The sequence below is a fragment of the Leucoraja erinacea genome, chromosome 1 (assembly GCF_028641065.1).
Source record: "Leucoraja erinacea ecotype New England chromosome 1, Leri_hhj_1, whole genome shotgun sequence".
NCBI lineage: Eukaryota > Metazoa > Chordata > Chondrichthyes > Rajiformes > Rajidae > Leucoraja > Leucoraja erinaceus.
The window spans coordinates 7,582,218-7,605,151 of NC_073377.1; the positions used below are offsets into that span (position 1 = coordinate 7,582,218).

The 22,934-nt window shown below is 42.9% G+C and overlaps 1 protein-coding gene across 6 annotated transcripts in view; it reads left to right on the forward strand.

Annotated features, from left to right (window-relative positions):
- The window catches only part of LOC129703520 (receptor-type tyrosine-protein phosphatase alpha-like), a 240,343-nt gene that overhangs the window by 144,080 nt on the left and 73,329 nt on the right, over positions 1-22,934 (forward strand). For 3 of the 6 annotated variants that reach the window (XM_055646099.1, XM_055646254.1, XM_055646178.1), the window contains 3 exons: positions 205-225; positions 7,163-7,189; positions 19,542-19,626. In XM_055646099.1, the coding sequence (XP_055502074.1) occupies positions 205-225; positions 7,163-7,189; positions 19,542-19,626 (133 nt within the window). The remainder of the gene's footprint in view (positions 1-204; positions 226-7,162; positions 7,190-19,541; positions 19,627-22,934) is intronic. The other 3 variants (XM_055646339.1, XM_055646421.1, XM_055646496.1) reach the window with 3 other exon arrangements.

A 22,934-nucleotide genomic window follows, 5' to 3' on the forward strand; every position in this document is an offset into this window, starting at 1 on the left:
TTCAATTAAACTATTATTTCAATTTCCCCATTTGTAGTAAATTAACTCTTTCAACAAAAACAAAATTGAGAATTGGCAGCTTAATCCCTGTCTCAATATACAGCTGAATGGCAACTGGCTAAAATGAATCACTGAACAATGTTTTAAAATTAAAATTAAAAATAAATAAATTAATTTCCATTTTAAGGCTTATTTTCTTTACAGGTGGAACATCAGCTGGTCCAGGTAAGAGTTAGAATCTTAGCAACATAATTTCCACCCTTTACATTTCATGAAAGTTACTTGTATTTTCTGTTTGATGTTGACTGACCTCCAGACGTTATTCTAATCGTTGTCACCTAATTGCAAATCTCACCAGTGCAAACAAGTGTTGGTACCAACAGACCATGAGCACTATGATTTTGCCATTCATTGATTCTTAATTTGCTGGCAATATTTATTGTCATTGAAGGTGGTCATCATCTGGTGCATTAAAGTTTTGTAATCCTGTTGTTTCTATTGTTGTTGAATAGGGATTTGCATGATTTGGGTACAAAGACATAAAAGGAATAGAAATACATATTCAAGTCAAGACGTTGCACGACTTGGAAGGGGACTTGCCTATAACATTGATCCCACATACCCATAAGTTTTTCTAAGTAGTTATCACTGATTTGGGTATTACCATTGTAGTAACCTTGAGTAATTGCAACATATTTTGCAGGTAACAGTCACCATGGCTGAGGCTTGGTGGGAATAAATATGGTTTCAGGGATATCAATTAGCAATGTTACAAAATTTTGAGATTTAAAAAATCAAGTCTGTAATTTATCCCATCAGATAAAGCATAAAAATAAGTTTAATTTGACACCTAATTCACTTTCATATCTCAAGTATTTAAAAAGTTATGGCCATTTTCATACTCGGAAATTAGCATCTTGTTCCCTATTGATTTTCTATGGACATAACAAAAAAGCTGTGATCATGGATAGTCAAAAGGCCATAACCTTCTTAAAAATTAAGAGAACTGAATGAAATTTTCAGTTATCGTAGATTGAACCATTCTGAAACAAACATAAAATAATCTAACTTGGATGACCTGAAATTAAAGCATATAATTAGTTAGTTACCCAAGTGTAGTAAATTTCAAACTTCAATTACTGGATCTAAACATCTATCCATTTCTTAATAAATAATTAATGTTTTTAAATAGCCCAAGTGTCCAAATAATATTCATAAATAATTCACAATAAAACATGAGTTTAAAATCTCATTTACATTAATTTATAGGCCAAATGGAAGGAATTTAGTGTTCAATTGCTGTAAATTAAAGTCAATTTTAAATCGGCTTTCTAGTGGGTTCCTGTGAACGCGCTGGTTTAGAACGTTCACATTGCGCTGGATTTGTGCCCTCAAATGCCCAGAAAAATACTGCGGGATATAATGAGCCCAAAATTAGCTACTCGCTAAAGAAAACTTTATGCACAGGGTTCTTAAGAAGCCCCTTTTAATGTAAAAATAAGGTACATACCTTTAATTGTTTGCTTTATAAAACCCTGGGGCTGCAAGAGGTTGCAGGTTGAGAGAGTGATTTTTAAACTACTATAACTATTATACAAGGCCATAAAAACTAATAATACCTTTTGCGACAGGGTCTTTCAGCGATTTTCCGTTAATGATTTAACATTTTCGATTGCAACAGCCTAGTAAAAATCGCGTTTTAAACCCGCCCCCTCTAAACAGCGCCAAAATCACACACACGGGGTGGGGCAGATTCTCAACCACGATTCCGGTAGGTTTTGTAACATACCTATATCAATCAAGCAGATTGTTCTGTCCTGGACCTTGTTAATCTTCTGTGTATTTGCACTTGTCCAGGCATGTTCTGAATATTTTATTGCATTTCTTACTTGTGGATGGTATATTCTAGCTGGTATGAAGTTGCTACTTGATTTTCAGTCGTGTAAATGCCAGGACTTGCTACATGCTGCCACACAGCTTGATTTCATAGTACATGTTGGTACTATGAATCTAGGTAGAAAAGGCATGAGGTACTGCAAAGTGAATTTGGGGAGAAGAAGGGTGTGCTATCTCTATAAACTGGAAGAAAGGTTTGTTTACGCTATATAGAACAGTGCAGTACAGCACAGGTGTACACAAGCCTTCAGTACACAATGTTTGTGGCGAACATCATGCCATGATCAACCCATAACGTAATCCATATCGCTTCATTCCTACATATCAATGTGTCTATCATATAACCATATAACCATATAACAATTACAGCACGGAAACAGGCCATCTCGACCCTTCTAGTCCGTGCCGAACACATAATCTCCCCATGTCCCATATACCTGCGCTCAGACCATAACCCTCCATTCCCTTCCCATCCATATAACTATCCAATTTATTTTTAAATGATAAAAACGAACCTGCCTCCACGACCTTCACTGGAAGCTCATTCCACACAGCTACCACTCTCTGAGTAAAGAAGTTCCCCCTCATGTTACCCCTAAACTTCAGTCCCTTAATTCTCATGTCATGTCCCCTTGTTTGAATCTTCCCTACTCTCAGTGGGAAAAGCTTTTCCACGTCAACTCTGTCTATCCCTCTCATCATTTTAAAGACCTCTATCAAGTCCCCCCTTAACCTTCTGCGCTCCAGAGAATAAAGACCTAACTTATTCAACCTTTCTCTGTAACTTAGTTGTTGAAACCCAGGCAACATTCTAGTAAATCTCCTCTGTACTCTCTCTATTTTGTTGACATCCTTCCTATAATTAGGCGACCAAAATTGTGCACCATACTCCAGAATTGGCCTCACCAATGCCTTGTACAATTTTAACATTACATCCCAACTTCTATACTCAATGCTCTGATTTATAAAGGGCAGCACACCAAAAGCTTTCTTTACCACCCTATCTACATGAGATTCCACTTTCAGGGAACTGTGCAAAGGTCTCTTATGCTACTATCATATCAGCCTACACCACTACTCCGGCAGCACGTTCCGGGCACTTACCCACCCTCTGTGACAAAAAACATTTGCCCCACACATCTTTAAACTTGATATTCCATCCTGGGAAATAGGTTTTGACTATCTGCCCTATCAATGCTTCTCATGGTTTTATATACTTCTATCATGTCTCCCCTCAACCTCTGGCTTACCAGAGTAAACAATCTAGTTCTATCCAGCCTCTCCCTGTAGCTAATACCCTCTAAACCAGGCATAATTCTGGTAAACCTCCTCGGCATCCTTTACAAAGCCACAGCATCCTTTCTGCAATACTCAAAATGCTGCTTAACAAAGTCCTATAAAGCTGCATCATGACTTCCTGACTCTTATACCCAATCCTCCAACCAATCTTCTTCTTCTTGCGTGTGGCGTGCACAGCCTAAAGTTGTCGGACAACTTGTTCTATTTGATCTTATTTGATTTTGCACGCTGGGTTGATTGCATTTGTCGAAACATGTGAAGGTTGCAATCTCCCACCCCCTCCGACCAATGAAGGCAAGCAATCAATAAGCCGCCTGTACCACTCTGTCTACTTGGTTTGCCACTTTCAATGAGTTATGAATTTAGACGCCAAGATCCCTCTTTACATTAATACTGTTAAGGGTCACGCCATTAACTGTATATTTCCCCCTTCCATTCGATCTTTCCAAGTGCAACATCTTATTTGGATCGAACTCGATGTGCCATTTTCCAATCCACCTGCAGCTGTGGAGGATTTTTAGAGGACAAATTTAGAGGACAAATTATTTACTTTACTTGAGTTTGACGATTGTATAATATTATCTGATTGGATAGCATGTAAAACAAAGGTTTTTACAGTGCTTCAGTACAAGTGACAATAATAAACTTAAACTTAAATCTAAAATCTGCAAGCTCAATGTGCAGAGCTGACAGGTTAGGGCGGATAGGGTGGTTGTGGTGGGAGGATGGATGAGGTGATATCAGCACATGGTATTACAATATTATTACAATTACAAAAACATGATTGAATGAAGGACAGGATTGGCAGCTTAATGTGCCAGGGTGCACAGTGGTTGCATTATGGAGAGCATGACTACTATATAGATCGTTCAACAAGGCAATATGGCAAGAACTTATGAATGTTGCTTTTCTTGGTTCCAGTAGCAGGAATTGGAGAAACAGACAAGCAAGCAAATCACAGGAAGATGTAAGTAATAGGATTAGACTAGTGGGGCATTTTCCCAACATTGAACACGATTGCCTTAGTGTAAGGAGGAGTGGAATTTGCTAAGTATGCCCAAGATTGTTTTTCAAGCAATAGTCGTACCAGGCAGGGGCTGTATGACCATATCCTTAGAAATGAAATTGAGCAAATAGTGGAGTGTAATTGGGGAGCACTTCAATAGAATTATCACAAAACTATAAGTTTCAACGTAGCTATGGAAAGAAATAAGATTTGTCCTCAAGTGTGAAGCCATCAATTGATTGAAGACTGCTTTTGAAGCCCAAGAGAAAACATGGGAAAAGTAGATGGCAACAGATATTTGTGTATTAAACAACATCTGAAAGAGATTTAGCCAAGGTGGCAAGATGAGAGAACCATAGATGACAAAGGTTATTGATGTGTAGAAACAAGGAAGGATGACGACCCATTGTCCCGGGATGGGGATAAAAGGGACCATGAAATATCCTTGTTCGGGTAGATTAAGAAAATTCCGTCATGCTATATTTGGAGTAAGAAGGCTGGGTAAGAGTGGATCTCCCTTGGGACAAGATGACAATCTATGCGTGAAGCAAGGGAATGAGGGTAACAGGATGAAGATGAAAAGATGTGGAGGATAGCGAGTCCAGGGAACGCGACATTGATAGTTTGGAGCATGTAGTTTAAGAAAGTATAGATGGTAGATGTCTTAGTACACAAGGGTGGATAAATCACTCGAGCCAGATGAGATCAACTCTTCCTAACTCATTCTGGGATACGAGTTTGAGCGTGGGCCATGACAAAGATTTTGCATCTTCAGGAGCCAAAGATGAGGTGCTAGATAACTGATATTGCTCCTTTATTTATGAAGCTGCGGGGAGGATGGGCGGTAAAACAGGTCACCACAGGCTAGTGAGCCTTGTATCAATGGTAGGGAAATTATTGGACAAAATTTAAGGGACAAGATTTTTGGACAATTGGAAAGGTGGGGACTGATTAGGGATAATCAGCATGGTTTTCTGGTGGTGGTGGGAGGGGGGGGGGGGGAGATTCCTGACTCAGTACCTTGATAAACATTTTTGAGTAGGTAACAAAGGAGATTGAAGGCAGGGTGTTAGATGTCGTCTGTGTGTAGTTTTGGAAGGCACTAGACAAGATCGCGCATGCTAGACCAGGACGTTAAGGCACAACGGATCCAAGGCAAGCTCGTTAGTCGGATCCAAGTTTGATTTAGTGATAGCAGGCAGAGTGTCGAGGAAAAAAATATTTTCTATGGATCTTGGTGAATGACAGGAATCGGTGCTATGTCCTTTGCTATATGTGATCTGAATGTGAAAAATATGATCGGTAAGTTTGTGATGACATGAAAATTGAAAAGCGAGGAAGATTGTCCTCGCTACAGCAGGATATAGATCTGTGGAAAATAAGGTGGACCATTGACTAGATGGAATTTAATGCTGAAGATGATGCATTTTGGAAAGTGAAATGGGGAGGACATTTACAGAGAATGATAGGGCATGAAGGAATGTTGAATAGAGGGACCAAGGGTTACAATGTCATAGTTCCCTGAGGGTGACAACAGAGTGTTGTGAAGAAAGAATATATGAGATGTCTCCCTTCATGGGTGAGAGCATTTAATAAAAGGGTTGCGGTGTTATGTTGTAACTTTATATGCATTTTTAACTGCATTTGGAAATTTGTGTGCCATTTGAGTCTCCACAGGAGAAGGGATGCGATTGTGCTGGAACGAGCGTAGCGGAGATTCATCCGGATGTTGACTTGACTTGGTTATGAGGAGGGTTTATATAGGCTTGCCTTGTTTTCACTGGAATGAAGGAAGCTGAAGGAGTGACCTGAAAGAAGTAGGTAAGATTAAGAAAGGCATGAATATATTGGATAGATTATTTAAAAATTCCTATGGTTGGGATATAAAAATTAGAATGCGTTGGTTTAAGGTGAGAGGAAGGAGCTTTAAAGAAGAATTGATGTGTAGATATTTACACAGACAGTGGTGGATATCTGGAACATGCTGCCAAAGGTGGTGGAGTGATTGGATATGATTATCATGTTCAGGAGGCATTTAGATAGACACAGATGTGGGCAAGGCATCGACAGATATAGTTTTATTGTGGGCAAATAGGATTTGTGTAAATGGACAAATAGCTCAGCGTGGCAGTGGCGGGCCAAATACTTGTTTCTGTTGTATGTCACACATTTTCTGAGGAATTGAATATTTAACAATCATGGGTGAACATCCCAATAATTGCTGATGGTTTGTAATTTTAGAGTGGCTACCTAGATCCTAATGGCATGCGCTGCTTATAAATGCCAATTCTTTTTTGTGTTTAGCCTTAAATCTAGGGAGTAATAATTATGGTTATGCTAATTGTTTTCTGCCGCAAGTTAGATTTCAGGGAAAGTTGTTACGGCTTTAACTTACTTATTGGGTATTATAGTTTATTTTACTGGTAAATGGTATTGATGTTTGAGGCTACCCTGTGGCATGCTAATGATTGCACTTTGTTACAAAAATAGAAGCAAGAGTAAGAATTGCCATTTTGTGCCTTTCCTGCCATTTTAATAAGATCATGACTGATCAGATATCACGGTGACCCCTCTGACTTTTTAATTCCCTTAATATCAAAAAAAATCTAGCAATCCTTTAAATATATTTAGAAACTGAGCTTTCAAGAAGAAGTGTGCGAAAATTACAGTGCTGCGCACCAGCATGGGCATAGGTTCCCATTAACAGAAATCTCTGCACAAAGGGAGTTAACAAGATAAATATTTCAACATCTTGTTCTTGGTCAGCATTGATGAATTGGGCTGAAAGGTCTGTTTCCGTGTTGCATGAATCTACAAATTAGTTTAGATTATTGTGAATAACACATATTCCTTTCGGGTGTAATGTCACAGTTGCTTACCATCATTTGCTACCATGATCATCGCAATATATTGAACTTTGGCACGCCGGGCAATTATTAATTGTATGCTGTTGTTATGCAGGGGAATCTGATCAAGGGGGCGGAAAAGGTGAGTTTTGTGTTCCATGATATGCAATGTCACGCCCCTTCATTGTCTTTGTCAAACAACCCAGATTGTGACCTTGTCGTTGGCACTATAGATCTTTGTGGCTTGTGATTTCAGAAAAGTTTTTTTGTTATGGAGAGCACTTTTGAAAGTCTGCATTAATATTTTCTTATTTAATGTTAAATATAAATAATTGCAATAATTATGCAATTAAATAAAACATATTGCCATATTATCATTTGTTGGCATCCATATATGAATATCAACTGTTTCAGTGGATTGTTAAAGCATCATTTAGTTTATTCAACCTGAGATGATGCGATTTAAAAGGGTTAAAACTTTGGAATATGAAATAGAGGGTAAGCTGTTTGCTTTCCCTGGAATAATAAAGACTGGTATTCTTTTGTGTTTGTAAGTCAACAAAGTACTTGATGCCACAATGTAAGAAGCATGTTGAGAGTCATCTAAAGTGTTTAATTGTCATTTGCACCAGAGACGGAACAATAGAATTCTTTCTTGCTGCAGCTTTTGTTGGCACATCAATGCAATGGCACAACGACTACAGTAAACAATAATACAATAAATAATCAGTTCCACAAGGTGACCAGACCATAATAGTGCAAGCTGAAGTACAGTATGTAGTGCAACCCTGTGACAAAGTCCAAAGTAGTTCGGTACTGAGGATTGTATAGTGTGGTTCAGGAGTTTGACTGTTGATAGAAAGAAGCTGATCTTGAGCCTGGAGATCACTGTTCTCGGGTTCCTGTACCATCTTCCTGAGAGTAGCACAGCGAGATGAGAGCATGGCCAGAGTGCTGTGGGTCTTTGATATTAGCTGCCTTCTTAATGTTTTGCTTCAAGTAGATTCCTTTGATGATGGGGAGGTCAATAGCAGTGATGGTCCAAGCAATGCTCATCACTTTCCACATCCACCTATATTCTTGAGCACCTGAGTGAACCAGTCTGTGATGCAGTCAGTATATCCTCCTCTGTATACCTGTAGAAGAAGTTCATAAAAACATAGAAAAATAGGTGCTGGAGTGGGCCATTCGGCCCTTCGACCCAGCACTGCCATTCAATATGATTATGGCTGATCATCTAAAGTCAGTACCCCGTTATTGCTTTTTCCCCATATCCCTTGATTACTTTAGCCCTAAGAGTAGAACCTCCTAAAATCAAATCCTCTCGCAATGGCCAACATGCCATTAGCCTTCTCTGCCTCCTGTACCTGCATGTTTACTTTCAGTAACTGATGTACAAGCACACCCAGGTCTCGTTGCACCTCCCCTTTTACTATACCATTCAGATAATAATCTGCCTTCCAGTTCTTGCTACCAAAGCGGATAACCTCATATTTATCTACATTATACAGCATCTGCCATGCATCTGCCCACTTGCCCAACCTATCCATGTCACCCTGCAGCCTCATAGCATCCTCCTCACAGCTCACACTGCCAACCAGCTTTGTGTCATCCACAAACTTGTAGATGTTACATTTAATTCCCTCATATAAATCGTTAATATATATATATTGTAAATAACTGGGGTCCCAGCACTGAGCCATGCAGCACCCCACTAGTCACTGCCTGCCATTCTGAAAAGGACCCTATAAACGAAAATCGTCAAATATAGTATTTCTGAGCTTACCTGTATAAAAGAATCTGCAGAAACCAGCAATGTAATGAGCTACTAACGCATTTAATGCATTAGCGCGACTGCAATCTCCCGGAGGTAGCGACTAAGGGAATTCCTGATCGGAGGGGAATCCCCAACCTCGCGGTGGCTCGCAAATACTGTACCTGTAAACACCGAGGGGGTCTTCATAGAGTACGGAAACGTGGTGGTCGGGCAGGACTACAAGTAATACTGAAGTGCAGGGGACTTCGGCCCCCTCCCACTACCATCCTACTGCCAACGTACAATCCCTTGAAAACAAAGTGGAGGGGTCAAGGCTGCTTTACCAAAGGGAGCTGAGGGAATGCTCTGTGTTCTGTTTCACAGAGACATGGCTCACAACATGTGTTCCAACAAAAACCTTCCGAGTGTTTCCTAACCAGAAGCCTTGGATGAACCATGAGATCCGCACTCTTCTGAAGATCAGATCCCAGGCATTCAGGTCTGGTGATGCAGAGGTCTATAAGAAGTCCAGATACGACCTTGGTAAGGCCATCAAAAAGGCCAAAAGGGACTTCTGCTCTAAACTGGAGGATGAGACGGATGTTCAGCAACTGTGGCAGGGCTTGAATGCCATCACCACCTACAAGGTAAAATCAGGAGGCTGCTCAAACGACAGTGAAGCATCACTCCCTGACGAGCTCAATACGTTCTACGCACGGTTCGATAGGGAGAACATCGATGTGCCTTCCCGAGTCCTGATTCGCCCTGATGGTATTACAGTCACAGTCACAGAGGCCGATGTCAGAAAATCTTTCAGGGGGGTGAACCCTCAGAAAGCGCCTGGACCTGATGGTATACCTGGTCGATTTCTCAAGACCTGTGCAAACCAACTGGCGGGAGTTTTTGCAGACATTTTCAACCTCTCACTTCTGAGGTCTAAGGTTCCCACCTGCTTTAAGAGGGCATCAATAATACCAGTGCACAAGAAGAGTAAGGTGACGTGCTTCAATGACCATCGACCAGTGGCACTAACGTCGGTGGTGATGAAGTGCTTTGAGAGGTTGGTTATGGTGCACATCATACCTCGACAAGCACCTCGATCCATTACAGTTCGCACACCGCCACAACAGGTCAACGGACGATGCAATTTCACTGGCTCTCTACTCCGCATTGGACCACTTGGAAATAAAGACACTAACGTCAGGTTGTTATTTGTAGACTACAGCTCGGCATTTAATACCATCATCTTTTCCAAGCTGGTTACCAAGCTCACGGAACTGGGTCTCTGCGTAACGCTCTGCAATTGGATCCTCGACTTCCTCATCCACAGACCACAGTCTGTTCAAATTGGCGGAAATACTTCATCCACAGTAACAAATAGTACCGGAGCACCTCAATGCTGCGTGCTCAGCCCCCTGCTTTACCCACTCTATACCCATGACTGCGTAGCCGGGCATAATGCGAACTCCATCATCAAGTTCGCCGATGACACCATTGTTGTTGGACGAATCACAGATGGGGACGAGTCAGAGTATAGAAGTGAGATCGACCGACTGACCAAATGGTGCCAGCACAACAACCTGGCTCTCAACATCAGTGAGAACAAGGAACTGATTATGGACTTTGGCAGGGGTAGGATGAGGATCCACAATCCTGTTCACATCAATGGGACGATGGTGGAGAGAGCCAAAAACTTCAAATTCCTGGGCGTGCATATTTCCGACGATCTTTCCTGGACCCAGCACACCGATGCAATTATAAAGAAGGCACATCAGCGACTCTACATTCTGGGAAGATTACGGAGATTCGGCATGTCGAAAAGGATTCTCCTAAACTACAAGTGCACGGTAGAGAGCATTCCAACTGGTTGCATGGGGGCCTGGTTCGGCAACTTGAATGTCCAGGAGCGAAAAAGACTACAAATAGTTGTGACCACTGCCCAGTCCAATACCGTCTTTGACCTCCCCACCGTTGAAAGGATCTATCGTAGTCGCTGCTTCAAAAAGTCAGCTAAAATCATGAGATACCCACACCATCCTGGCCCCACACTCATTTCACCATGGCCATCAGGAAGAAGGTACAGGAGCCTGAAAACTGTAACGTCCAGATTCAGGAACAGCTTCTTTTCTTCAGCCATCATGCTATTAAACACAACAAAGGACAAGCTCTGAGCTCTGAACTGCAAAATACTATATTATTACTCGGGGAGGGGGGGCGGGGGGGCGGGGAGAGAGATGGGGTGGTCCAGTGAACCTGGGTCAGCAGCGCTGGGGACCCAGGTTTGATCAAACCTGGCTGCAGATGAGGCGCGGGTCTGTGTGTGCGCTCTCGCATCTGCCCCCTCTCTCTCTCGCTGTTACATCCCGTACTCCCGCTACCTGTTCCTTGGGGGGGGGGGGGGGGGGATGAAGGGTTTCCCATTTATGGGGGTCTCTCTGGAATCAAGAATTTCATTGCTCATTCGTATTCACAGATGAGGCTGAAGAATTCCATTGACTTGAAATTAGCAGATGAGTGAAATTCGACTCAGAAGCTATCATCGTTGTGTTCCAGTCTGGAATACATTAATTTTCCTAAAATGTGACCACACGGCACCCCCGTTCTTCAGATTAAATATTTTAGCACATAAATTATGAATAAAGAATTTATACAGTATCTTCAGCCGGCACTTCGTTCGCTTTTTCTTTATGGTGAATGACCTTTTACAAATCCCATGATTCCTTTGTGTTTTTCGGAATACCGAACTCGCTCATTCATCCACCTTATCACAAATGCTCCTCGTAATAAGGCACAAAGCTTTCAGGTTTGTTTTTGTTATCTCCCTTCTACCTTTTGCTTCTGTCCTCCTTTTCTGTCCCTCTGCCTCCTTGCATTGGTACCCATTCCTCTGCCCTGTTAGTTTAAACGTGACTTTTCCTACACTCTCTTTCCCGTTAACTGTTCACATACACTTCCACGTTGTTGACTCCACCTCCCCCACTGTTTAGTTAAAACCCACCCGTGTAGCACTAGCAAACTTGCCTGCCAGAATGTTGGTCCCCCGACAATTAAGGTGCAACCCGTCCCTTTTGCCCCAGAAGAGATCCCAGTGATTAGAAACCTAAATCCCTGCCGCAACTCCTCAGCCACACATTCAGATCCCCCTATCTTCCTGTTCCTACCCTCACTAGCACAAGGTACTGGAAGCAACCTAAAGATAACCACATTTCAAGAGAGGATTTAACGACATGCCAAACCTCCTCAAACTTCTGAGGATGTAAATGCATTGATGAGCTTTCTTTGTGATTGTATCAATGTGTTGTGCCCAATACAGATATATATATACCCAGGAACTTGAAGCTGTTCACTCTCCCTACCGCCTTCCTGCAAAGAGGACAGGTGCATGGACTCTTGGTTTTCACTTCTTGAAGTTAACAATCAACTCCTTAGACTTGCTAACATCGAGAACAAGAATGTTTTTTGGTACTACATAGCCAGATTATCCATGTATCCATGTTCCTCCTGTACACCGACTCACTATTAACTGTAAATCATCCAACAATTGTGGTACTGTTTGTGAATTTAAAATAGCCATTAGAGCTATGTCTGCCGACAGTGTCTTGGGTTCAGGGAGAATAGAACAGGGAACAGAGCACACCTCCTTAAAGTGCCCCTGTGCTGATGGTCAGCAAGAAGGCAGTGTTGTTGTCAAGGCAGTGTTGTTGTGAGGATAGGGATGAGCAGAAACCCAGTTCCTTGAATTTCACATTAAGTTTAGAGGCGATGTTAATGTCAAAAACCGAGCTGTAGTGAATGAACAACAGCCTGACGTACATGTTCCTAATGTCTAAGTCATCAGCACTGAGTGGAAAGCCAGGAAGAGTGGGTCCAAATCCTTAGTTAGGCTGGAGTTGATATGCAACAAACACATTCTCTCAAAGCACATCATCATAACCGATTTGAGAACCACTGGTTGATAATCATTGAGAGGTCACCTTGCTACTCTTGAGCTTTGTTATTATAGATGTCCTTTTAAAATGGATTGGGACCTCAGACTATAAAGAGGTTGACATTGTCTGCAAAAGGTCCAGCAAGGAGTTCCTTTGTTTTAACAAGAACGTGGCTATATACACTATCAGGACTAGCGTAAAAATGATTTGTGCATCCAGAATATATTGGATACTTTCTCCAACTTCCAATTCTTTATAAAACCTCACAATTAACTCGAGCTTTATTTTCCTAAGTTGTTCTGGTGCTGATTTTAATGCTGGCAAAGCTGCATTTTTTCACGTCGTTGATGGGTTATGATTTTGTACTGCTGGAGTCGTGAATGGTGATAGTTTTAAATTAGAATGGATAAAATGAGGTTTTGTGTTTCCTTTTCGTCTCTCAATCATTACTGAAATAAAACATTATGGCCATTCATCCACATTGCACTATGATTATAATAGAAATATACTTGTTGGAAAAATAATGCCTTGCCATTTTGTAGCGCTTGCCACCTAGCCTCCGGTACTTCAGTGATCTATGTCCTTATCTGGATACTTAAGCTCTTCATATACTGGGTGAAAACAGTCCTCCTCAGATCCCCTTTCCTTCCATCCCTTAACCTAAATCAGTGCCCTCTTATTTTTGATGCTTCTGCTATGGCAAAACATTCTTAATATCCATCCAAACTATGCCACTCGCAATTTTGAATACCTTAATATGGTCCACCCTCGTGCATCTGTGAAATATTTTGCTGTTTCTACATTGGTTTCAACAGTCACCTCGGAACTCACAGAAGCGGAGTGCAAACAAATCATCCGTGACCTTGATTTGCCTGGGGGCTTCAACATTTCTATTATGTTGGTGTTACTAAACTTGTTGGAATTGTGAGTTTAGCTGAGGATTTGAAGACGCTTTAGGGAAATATGGGCAAATGTGAGTGGGTGAGATATTCTGGAAGGAATTTTATGTGGAAACATTGTGAAGTTATCACTTTGGTGACCATAATCAGAAAGCAGTGTCAATTAATTGGTGAGAGATCGGTCGTGTTGATTTTCAAAGCAATCTGGGCTTGCATTCAGTCACTGAAGGCCAATTTGCAGATACAGCAGTAGCTGGTAGGTTTGACAAGAGTGTTTGATTACATGAGCTAGGAAGTCTTGTTCCAATTGTAGAGGGCCATGACGAAACTGCAAGTGGAGTATTGGGTTCAATTTTGATTTCCTTACCAAGAAAGGATATATATCCCATTTTGGATATTTTATCTGTTTTATACAATTTAAAAACTTGAATATTAAAAATCTATAGAATCAGATGTCACAATGGCATTGATTTTATACTGGGATAAGTTTTAGGTTTTTAAGGATGACTTTTGCATGCAGAATTCTCCAATCTTATTAATAGAAAAAAAAGTTATGAGTTGAGGTTTCATATTTGAGGTTGATGTCCTGATAATTGAGGACGTGTACTTGATTTCTTGCTTTTCTTTCTCCCGAATACACTTCATCTTCACATTCCTTGTGAAAACTCTAAAGCCAAACAGGTAATGAGGAGGTGAAAGGAAGTGGTTGTGTGCAACAACATATGAATTGCATCAATGGTAATGGGGGACCTATTTACCATTGGATGATATTTTAAAAATATTTTAGTTCTTGACAAAGAGTGTTTGTTTTACCTATTTTGCTGCAATAGTTTGCTTTATTATTCCCAAGGTAACCCCTCACTTAATTTGAGAATTTTGTATCCTGTGCCAGTGGGATCAATATTAGTTTCATCTGATGAGACTGTGCAAATAAATATGTGATTGAACTATCAATTTGATGCATGAGAGGATTTTTTGTTATTTTCATATTGATTGCAATTATTTTGTTTTTATATTACATTGATGTGTTTTTATATCTGTGGTTGGTTTTGTTAGTAAGTTGAATTTAATTGTTGCATTATTCAAAACCTCCATGATGGTACAGTTCTCAAGATTATTATTTGATAAAGAATATCAAACTAAATTGCCATGCAGATTGAATGAATTGGATATACACCATTAGAGTTTATGTAACCATGCATCTGTGCATGCACAGAAGAGAGGATCTCTTAACAATAATCTCAGATATTAAGTGGGACAAAATTCTGGTGTCCCAACAAAATTTTGGTCATGCCCAATAGAACTGACCTTGTACTTTAGCATCTACAAAGGTCTTTTGGAAAAACTCAGCAGGTCAGGGAGCAACCGGATCTGTTGAGTTTTTCCAGTAATTTTTTTTTTGCTCAGAATTAGATTCCAGCATCTGCAGTCCTGTGTGTCATCTCATAGGTCAGTCTGAAGAAGGGCCCCAATCCGAAACACCACCATATTCTCCATAGATGCTTCCTGACATGCCCCATTATTCCAGCAGTTTGAGTCTTTTATGTGAAACAGCAGTTCCTTGTTTCTACAAGGTCCTTTCTCTGCTGTTGCACCATCATGGAATTATGGAGTACTGGGGTCTGGAGGTGGTGATGGAGACTGTTTGGGATGCAGATGTGGATGCACAGGAGAGCTGAATGGTGGTTATGGGAAATGTTTTATGGAATTGGTAAATGAGGGTTGCAATTCATGATTTGCTGTAGAATTAGCATGGGGAAAGTAATGTGGTGGAGATCTTCATCGGTATGAGGGGAAACTAGTGACACATGAATGCTAAATTGCATATGGTTTCAAGGAAACTTACTGGTCAGAGAGTAAAATTTAAGAAAGACAGAACTTTCATGTTATTATGCATGCCAGCTTTCTCATGACGTGCCTTTACTGCCCAGAGGTTCTGTGTATGTGATGGGTGCATCTGTTAAAGTTGGTGAGGGTTACGAGTGACATGCCAAATTTTTTGAGCCTTCCAAGGAAATAGAGCCATTGGTGTGCTTACTTGGCCATTGACTTGATGTGGCTAGTCCAGGCCAAATCCTAAGAAACTGAAGCTTTCAACCATCTCTAACTCCGTGCAATCAATGTATACTGGGGTGTGTGTACTGCTTTTCTTCCTGAAGTTGATCACAATCTGCTTTGTCTTGCTGACATTGAGGGAGAGGTTGTTTTGGCAAGTTTATTGCATACTGTTTCCCTGAGTAATTAACAGTAAAATATTAGCATTCATAATTGATTTGTTTAAATCTTTCTTGAACAGCATTGTGTTTAAGCTGTTGTTGTCTTACTTGGGAAAAGGCAAATGTCCTGCATTATTTTCTGCCGTCAAAAGATCCAGCTAGATACAATATATAGGTTTCCATAACCATTTATAAACAATGTGTTACGCCACCGATAATAAAAAGCACATGCACAAAACTATTACAGGTGCACAACCTTTTATCCGAAAGCCTTGGGACCAGACACTTTTCGTAATTCAGAATTTTTTGGCTTTCGGAATGGAAGATTTTTAGCGTAGATTTTAACGGCTGGCTCAGTGGTAGAGTGCTCGGCTCATATCCGCAAGATCGCAAGTTTGCGCCTAGATCCCGGCAGTTACTCGATCGCGAGTTTGAGTCTTCAATGTAGTTTTTTCTTGCAGAATAGGGAGGGTTAGGCTGGGATCATTCTCTGCGAGATGATCAAGTGCAGGAGAGGTGTACTGACTGTGTGGGCAGAACTTTGGAAGTGATTGCCCACCATTCTCAAAAAGCCGCTGTGTCTCCCTGTCCCTCCAACTCCAGAGGAATCCGCTCCCCGATGGGCCGCTATGGCGACAAGTGGCAGTTCGCCCACAGCCCGAGCTGCGCCACCCCAAGAACAAGACGTACCTTGCATACCATCAGCTTCTGCCACTACGGGGAGCGTGTTCTTCTGGAGTTGGAGCGGGGCTGGGCTGTAGTTGCTGATCTGGGATCTCCGTGCTTGCAGTGGGCCTGGGGGTCGGTGTCCCGATGAGGGGGCGCATCTCGGGCTGTGGGCGAACTGCCACTTGTCGCCGTAGCGGCCCATCGGGGAGCAGCTTCTGGTGGTCCTGACGTCTCTCAGCTCCTGTCCAGGGGGGTGGCCGGAGACGTCAGGACCAACAGGAACCCACTCCCCGATGCGCCGCTACAGCGACAAGTGGCAGTTCGCCCACAGCCCGAGCTGCGCCCCCTCATCCGCAACCCGGGTTCCTCTGGAGTTGGAGCGGGGCTGGGCTAGAGTTGCTGCTGGCTGTGAGTCTCTGGGATCTCCGTGCTTGCAGTCGGTGTCCCGTTGGTCCTGACGTCTCCGGCTACCCCCCTGGAATGATAGATAGATAGCCTTTTATTGTCATTCAGACCGAAGTCTGAACGAAATTACAGCAGTCATATATATAATACCATACAATAAAACAACAATAAACACACATTAACATCCACCACAGTGAGTCCACCCAGCATCTCCTCACTGTGATGGAGGCAAAAGTCTTAGGTCGCAGTCTCTTCCCTCCTCTTCTCCCTCTGCGCTGGGGCGATACCCCCCCCCCCCCCCCCCCCCCCCCCCGGGCGATGTTAAGAACAGCCCCGCGGCTCAAACACCGCGGCCCGGGGTGGTTAAAGCTGCCGCCCACCAGTCCTGCAGAAGCAGCTGCTGGCCCGCGGCCGAACCCCGGACTCAGGCCACCGCCGCCAGAACACCGTCCCAGCCACCCTCACGTGAGTACTGTGCCGTCTTCAGCCTCGGGCTGGGCCGCCCCGACTTGGGCGCCGAACCTCCCCCGGACCGGGCCGCCCCGACTTGGGCGTCGCTTCTCCCCCCGGACCGGGCCACCCCGACTTGGGCGCCGAACCTCCCTCGGGCTGCCAGCGCCGCACCTTCCCGAGCTCGGCCGCTCCGACGGGAGCCTCGTTCCACCCTCGGGCTGGCCGCCCTCATGGGAGCGTCCCAACCTCTTCCAGCCCTGAGCCGGACCACCCTCACGGGAGCGAGCTCAGAGCAAGTCCTGACAGTGCTCTGCCTCCGGAGCCCCGAGGTCGTCAGCTCCATTAGGCCTCAGCGCAGACGGAGGCAGAGAAGGGGAATACGACAAAAAGGTCGTATTCCCCTGCAGGGAGAGACTGCAAACCCCGTTTCAACCCCCCCCCAAAACACAAGCTAAAACCAAAAAACTAAACTAACCAAACAAAATAAACAACATAAAAAACACAAAGACAACGGGACCGCCGGTAAGCCGCTGCAGCCAGAGCCGCGCCGCCACTCCGAATGGAGCTGAGACTGGGAACTGTACCGCCCTTGCCCCCTCCCTCTGCAACTGCAAACAACCCCACAGTTCCCAGTCTCAGCTCCTGTACAGGGGGGTGGCCGGAGACGTCACAGCCCGAGCTGCGCCGCCTCATCCGCAACCCCAAGACCAAGACGTACCTTGCACACCATCAGCTTCTGTCCCTACGGGGAGCGTGTTCCTCTGGAGTTGGAACGGGGCTGGGCTGCTGCTGGCTGTGGGTCTCTGGGATCTCCGTGCTTGCAGTGGGCCTGGGGGTCGGTGTCCCGTTGGTCCTGACGTCTCCGGTGACTGGCACTGACCTGCTGGCATCGCCGACGTGAAGACAGTGCAAAGCCCCCGCGCCGGTGCAATGTGCGGGGAGCTGGAGAGGGGAGTGAAGGGGGCACACACATGGCCGGGTAGCAGAGGGGCGTAGGTGGGGTGAGACTGAAGGGAGCGACAATCTGCTGCTGCCTGCCCGCTGAGTTTAAAAAGTTCCCACGCAAGACTCACGATACACTGTGTATCGTGAGTCTACCTTGGGAACTTTTTTACTCAGCGGGCAGGCAGCAGCAGATTGTCAATTATTAACCCTCCCGCGCAATATACCCCCACCTTCTCTTTTATGAATGGGGATTTAGTTCCCCTTTCTTCGAGGACCGACCGGAGGTTCCGCTGTCACCTCTGCGGGCCGCCCTCGGTGAACGTCTTCAAGGACCTTTCTTCAAGGACCGAAAAAATGTCCGCTATTCGGAGCTTTTCGTTATTTGGAACTTCGGATAAAAGGTTGTGAACCTGTATTGTGCTTCAAAAAATATTCAGATCATATTGACCAAATATTTCGAGAATAATCAGTTCATGGGTATCAGTTAGCTTGCTAAGTGTCCTTCCTTCAGACATAAAGCCACGTTAACTCTGACAGATATATTAGGTATTCCTAATATGAATGTATATTTAGCCCATTGTTTATTTCATCAACCTTATTTCATCATGGTTCTCCATTCTGGCCTGCTCAGAGAAACTGACAGTGGTTGTTAACATTAAGTAAACAAATGCGTCCTTTATAACCACTAGTTGCAATATCCGTCAGTAATAACCCTATTTGCCATATCTGATGGGCTGCAAGAGGCAAGTGATATCCTCAATGAGCAAGTAACCTGCCGCAATACACAGGCATTAGTCACTCAAGCATAAAATGTTACATAGAAGCCCTGCTGCTGTATAATATTCATAGTCTCACCTGGCCGTAAAAATTAAATGATCTCTTTGATCATTGTTCAGTTGGCTTGAATGCGAGGCTTTGTCAGACTAGATGAGTTTTTATTAAAATACACCTTATTGATCACCTTAGGGTTTTTAGTATCAAATTAGGCATTGTTATCTATTCTACCAGATTGCAACAAAATAAAACAATTCCTTTCTCAATAATAAAAAGCAGTGATCGATATTTTTGATGCTAAAGCACCTTAATCTTCAAATAAAAACTTTTTTTTTTTTGCATTGATTAATGTAGTTGCTTGTAAACATTTAAGGTTTACTATTGAACTGTTTTGATATTGTTATGTTAGTAGTCCATCCAGCTCAGTACTATCTTATTTTCATTTCAGATGAAATGCCCATTATAGCTGTAATGGTGGCCCTCTCATCATTGTTGGTCATCGTATTTATTATTATAGTCCTTTATATGCTGAGGTAAGTGATCATTGACAATGTAAGTTTATAAACCGCTCCACTGTAATGAAAGGCTTATTGTGATTTATGTAATATTGTCCCATATTTAAGTTTCTAGCTACCACCTCATTATCAAGGCTAAATTGGAAGACCCTTGCATTCTATTTATGAAAAGAGTGCAACATGTATTTGAAAATTTAAAAAGTATTACCGATGCTGTAAATCTGACATTATAAAAAGAAAATGCTGGAAAAGCCTGCTTCACTTGTATTTTAAAATTCCTTCTCACAATCCAAGAGCACAAACAGTTGAAAGAACAATTCAATTTCTCTTGGTCTAATTCAATATACAGTAAACCCTCACAAGTACAGACTTCTAATGGATTTTGGTTACAGCGGACCAAAGCATCAGTTTGCATTGACAGATGGCGGGCAGCTTTAAGCAGCCAAAAAAACAGTGGCGGGAAGAGAGTGATCAGTAAAACACTCTTGAAGAGCATTGCATTCGGCAGGGGTTTGTATCAGCTGCCACAAAATGAGGTCTCGTGGTGTTGGATGCAGATGCAGCACAGGCCACTGCACCTGCGTCGCCCCATGCCTCAGTCACCTGATTACAGAGCGAGGCTACCGAAGCACTGCCCTCCACTTCCACCAGGTTACACAAAAAGTTGTCCCTATGTAGCAAGCTTCCGGTTGCGGGAGTGGTGAGTGCGAACAGTATGAAGGTAGCACCAGTGTCAGGCCCGTCACTGCCACACCGCGTGCATGAGTGTTTGGGCTCTGTGGCTCCCCGGCCTGGGAATTCCTGCTGCTTTAATCACATCTCCCTGGCGCCACGTTTCTTCCCACCTGTCCTTGGGTTAAACTAGTTAATATTTGCCCCCTCCCTCGGTTACAATGGACAATCGGCAATAATGGACATTTATTTCTTCCCCCATGATCCATGGTCGCCCAATTATAGGAAGGATGTCAACAAAATAGAGAGAGTACAGAGGAGATTTACTAGAATGTTGCCTGGGTTTCAACAACTAAGTTACAGAGAAAGGTTGAATAAGTTAGGTCTTTATTCTCTGGAGCACAGAAGGTTAAGGGGGGACTTGATAGAGGTCTTTAAAATGATGAGAGGGATAGACAGAGTTGATGTGGACAAGCTTTTCCCTTTGAGAATAGGGAAGATTCAAACAAGAGGACATGACTTCAGAATTAAGGGACAGAAGTTTAGGGGTAACATGAGGGGGATCTTCTTTACTCAGAGAGTGGTAGCTGTGTGGAATGAGCATCCAGTGGAAGTGGTGGCGGCAGGTTCGTTGGTATCATTTAAAAATAAATTGGATAGGCATATGGATGAGAAGAGATTGGAGGGTTATGGTATGAGTGCAGGCAGGTGGGACTAAGGGAAAAAAAGTTGTTCGGCACGGACTTGTAGGGCCGAGATGGCCTGTTTCCGTGCTGTAATTGTTATATGGTTATTATAATGAGGGTTTACTGTATTGCACTTGGTGCTCGTATTATGGGCTCTTTGTTGGAGAAATCAAAAAATAAATTGTGTTGCAGAGCGCCTCATTCAGTTTTCAGGGGTGACGATGAGCTTTCAATTGGCTATCATTTTGAAATTTCCACTTCTCTTCCACTTCTCCCACTTTCACCTATGTATCTTGCTCAACATAAACTTAAAACCAGATCGTTTTCTCTGCCTGGGCAAATGGTGAGGCATCAATATTGAATTCAGTCATTTAAAATAACACTTTCTGTTAAAACTTAACTGATCACTTTTGCTCTAATGTTAACCATTTGTAATATTAACTGCACAATCACTGCTGATTTACTCGAATTTTTTCCCTCTTTGGCTTCAGGTTGAACTAAAGCTCTGACCTTCATTTCACACCTTTGTTTTCTTCCCTAAATTCCTCGTTACCTGTTAACCAGCATGGTCTATAAAAAAATGGGAATCACTTTTACCTCGGAAGGAAAACTTTATCAAACTTTTCAGAATGAACAGATATGATGGGTTAATTGGTCTCTTGTGTTATCAATTTTGTTCTATGATATAGCAAAAGTAATGAAACCTGACATGGGTTGAGTAATCTTGCTGTAGCCAGCAATTCCAAGCAGCTGCGTTCTTGTGCTTATACCCTCAACTTAAAGGAGACATTTTGTAGCGTCCAGATCCCAAATTTGCTGAACACTGCTGGTCAGGCAGTCTGAATAGGTATTCCTGACCACACGATTGGAATGAAAAGTCAGGTTATGATTATGAAAGAAAACTGGCAGGGAACATAAAAACTGACTGCAAAAGTTTTTATAGATATGTGAAAAGAAAGAGATTAGTTAAAATAAATGTAGGTTCCTTGCAGTCAGAAACAGGTGAGTTGATCATGGGGAACAAGGATATGGCGGACCAATTGAATAACTACTTTGGTTCCGTCTTCACTAAGGAAGACATAAATAATTTGCCGGAAATAGCAGGGGACCGCGGGTCAAAGGAGTTGGAGGAATTCAGTGAAATCCAGGTTAGCCAGGAAGTGGTGTTGGGTAAATTGAACGGATAATAGGCCGATAAATCCCCAGGGCCAGATAGGCTGCATCCCAGAGTACTTAAGGAAGTAGCTCCAGAAATAGTGGATGCATTAGTAATAATCTTTCAAAACTCTTGAGATTCTGGAGTAGTTCCTGAAGATTGGCGGGTAGCAAACGTAACCCCACTTTTAAAGAAGGGAGGGAGAGAGAAAATGGGGAATTACAGACCAGTTAGTCTAACATCGGTAGTGGGGAAACTGTTATAGTCAGTTATTAAAGATGGGATAGCAGCACATTTGGAAAGTGGTGAAATCATTGGACAAAGTCAGCATGGATTTATGAAAGGTAAATCATGTCTGACGAATCTTATAGAATTTTTCGAGGATGTAACTAGTAGCGTGGATAGGGGAGAACCAGTGGATCTGGTGTATCTGGACTTCCAGAAGGCTTTCGACAAGGTCCCACATAAGAGATTAGTATACAAACTTAAAGTACACGGCATTGGGGGTTCAGTATTGATGTGGATAGAGAACTGGCTGGCAAACAGGAAGCAAAGAGTAGGAGTAAACGGGTCCTTTTCACAATGGCAGGCAGTGACTAGTGCGGTACCGCAAGGCTCAGTGCTGGGACCCCAGCTATTTATAATATATATTAATGATCTGGATGAGGGAATTGAAGGCAATATCTCCAAGTTTGCGGATGACACTAAGCTGGGGGGCAGTGTTAGCTGTGAGGAGGATGCTAGGAGACTGCAAGGTGACTTGGATAGGCTGGGTGAGTGGGCAAATGTTTGGCAGATGCAGTATAATGTGG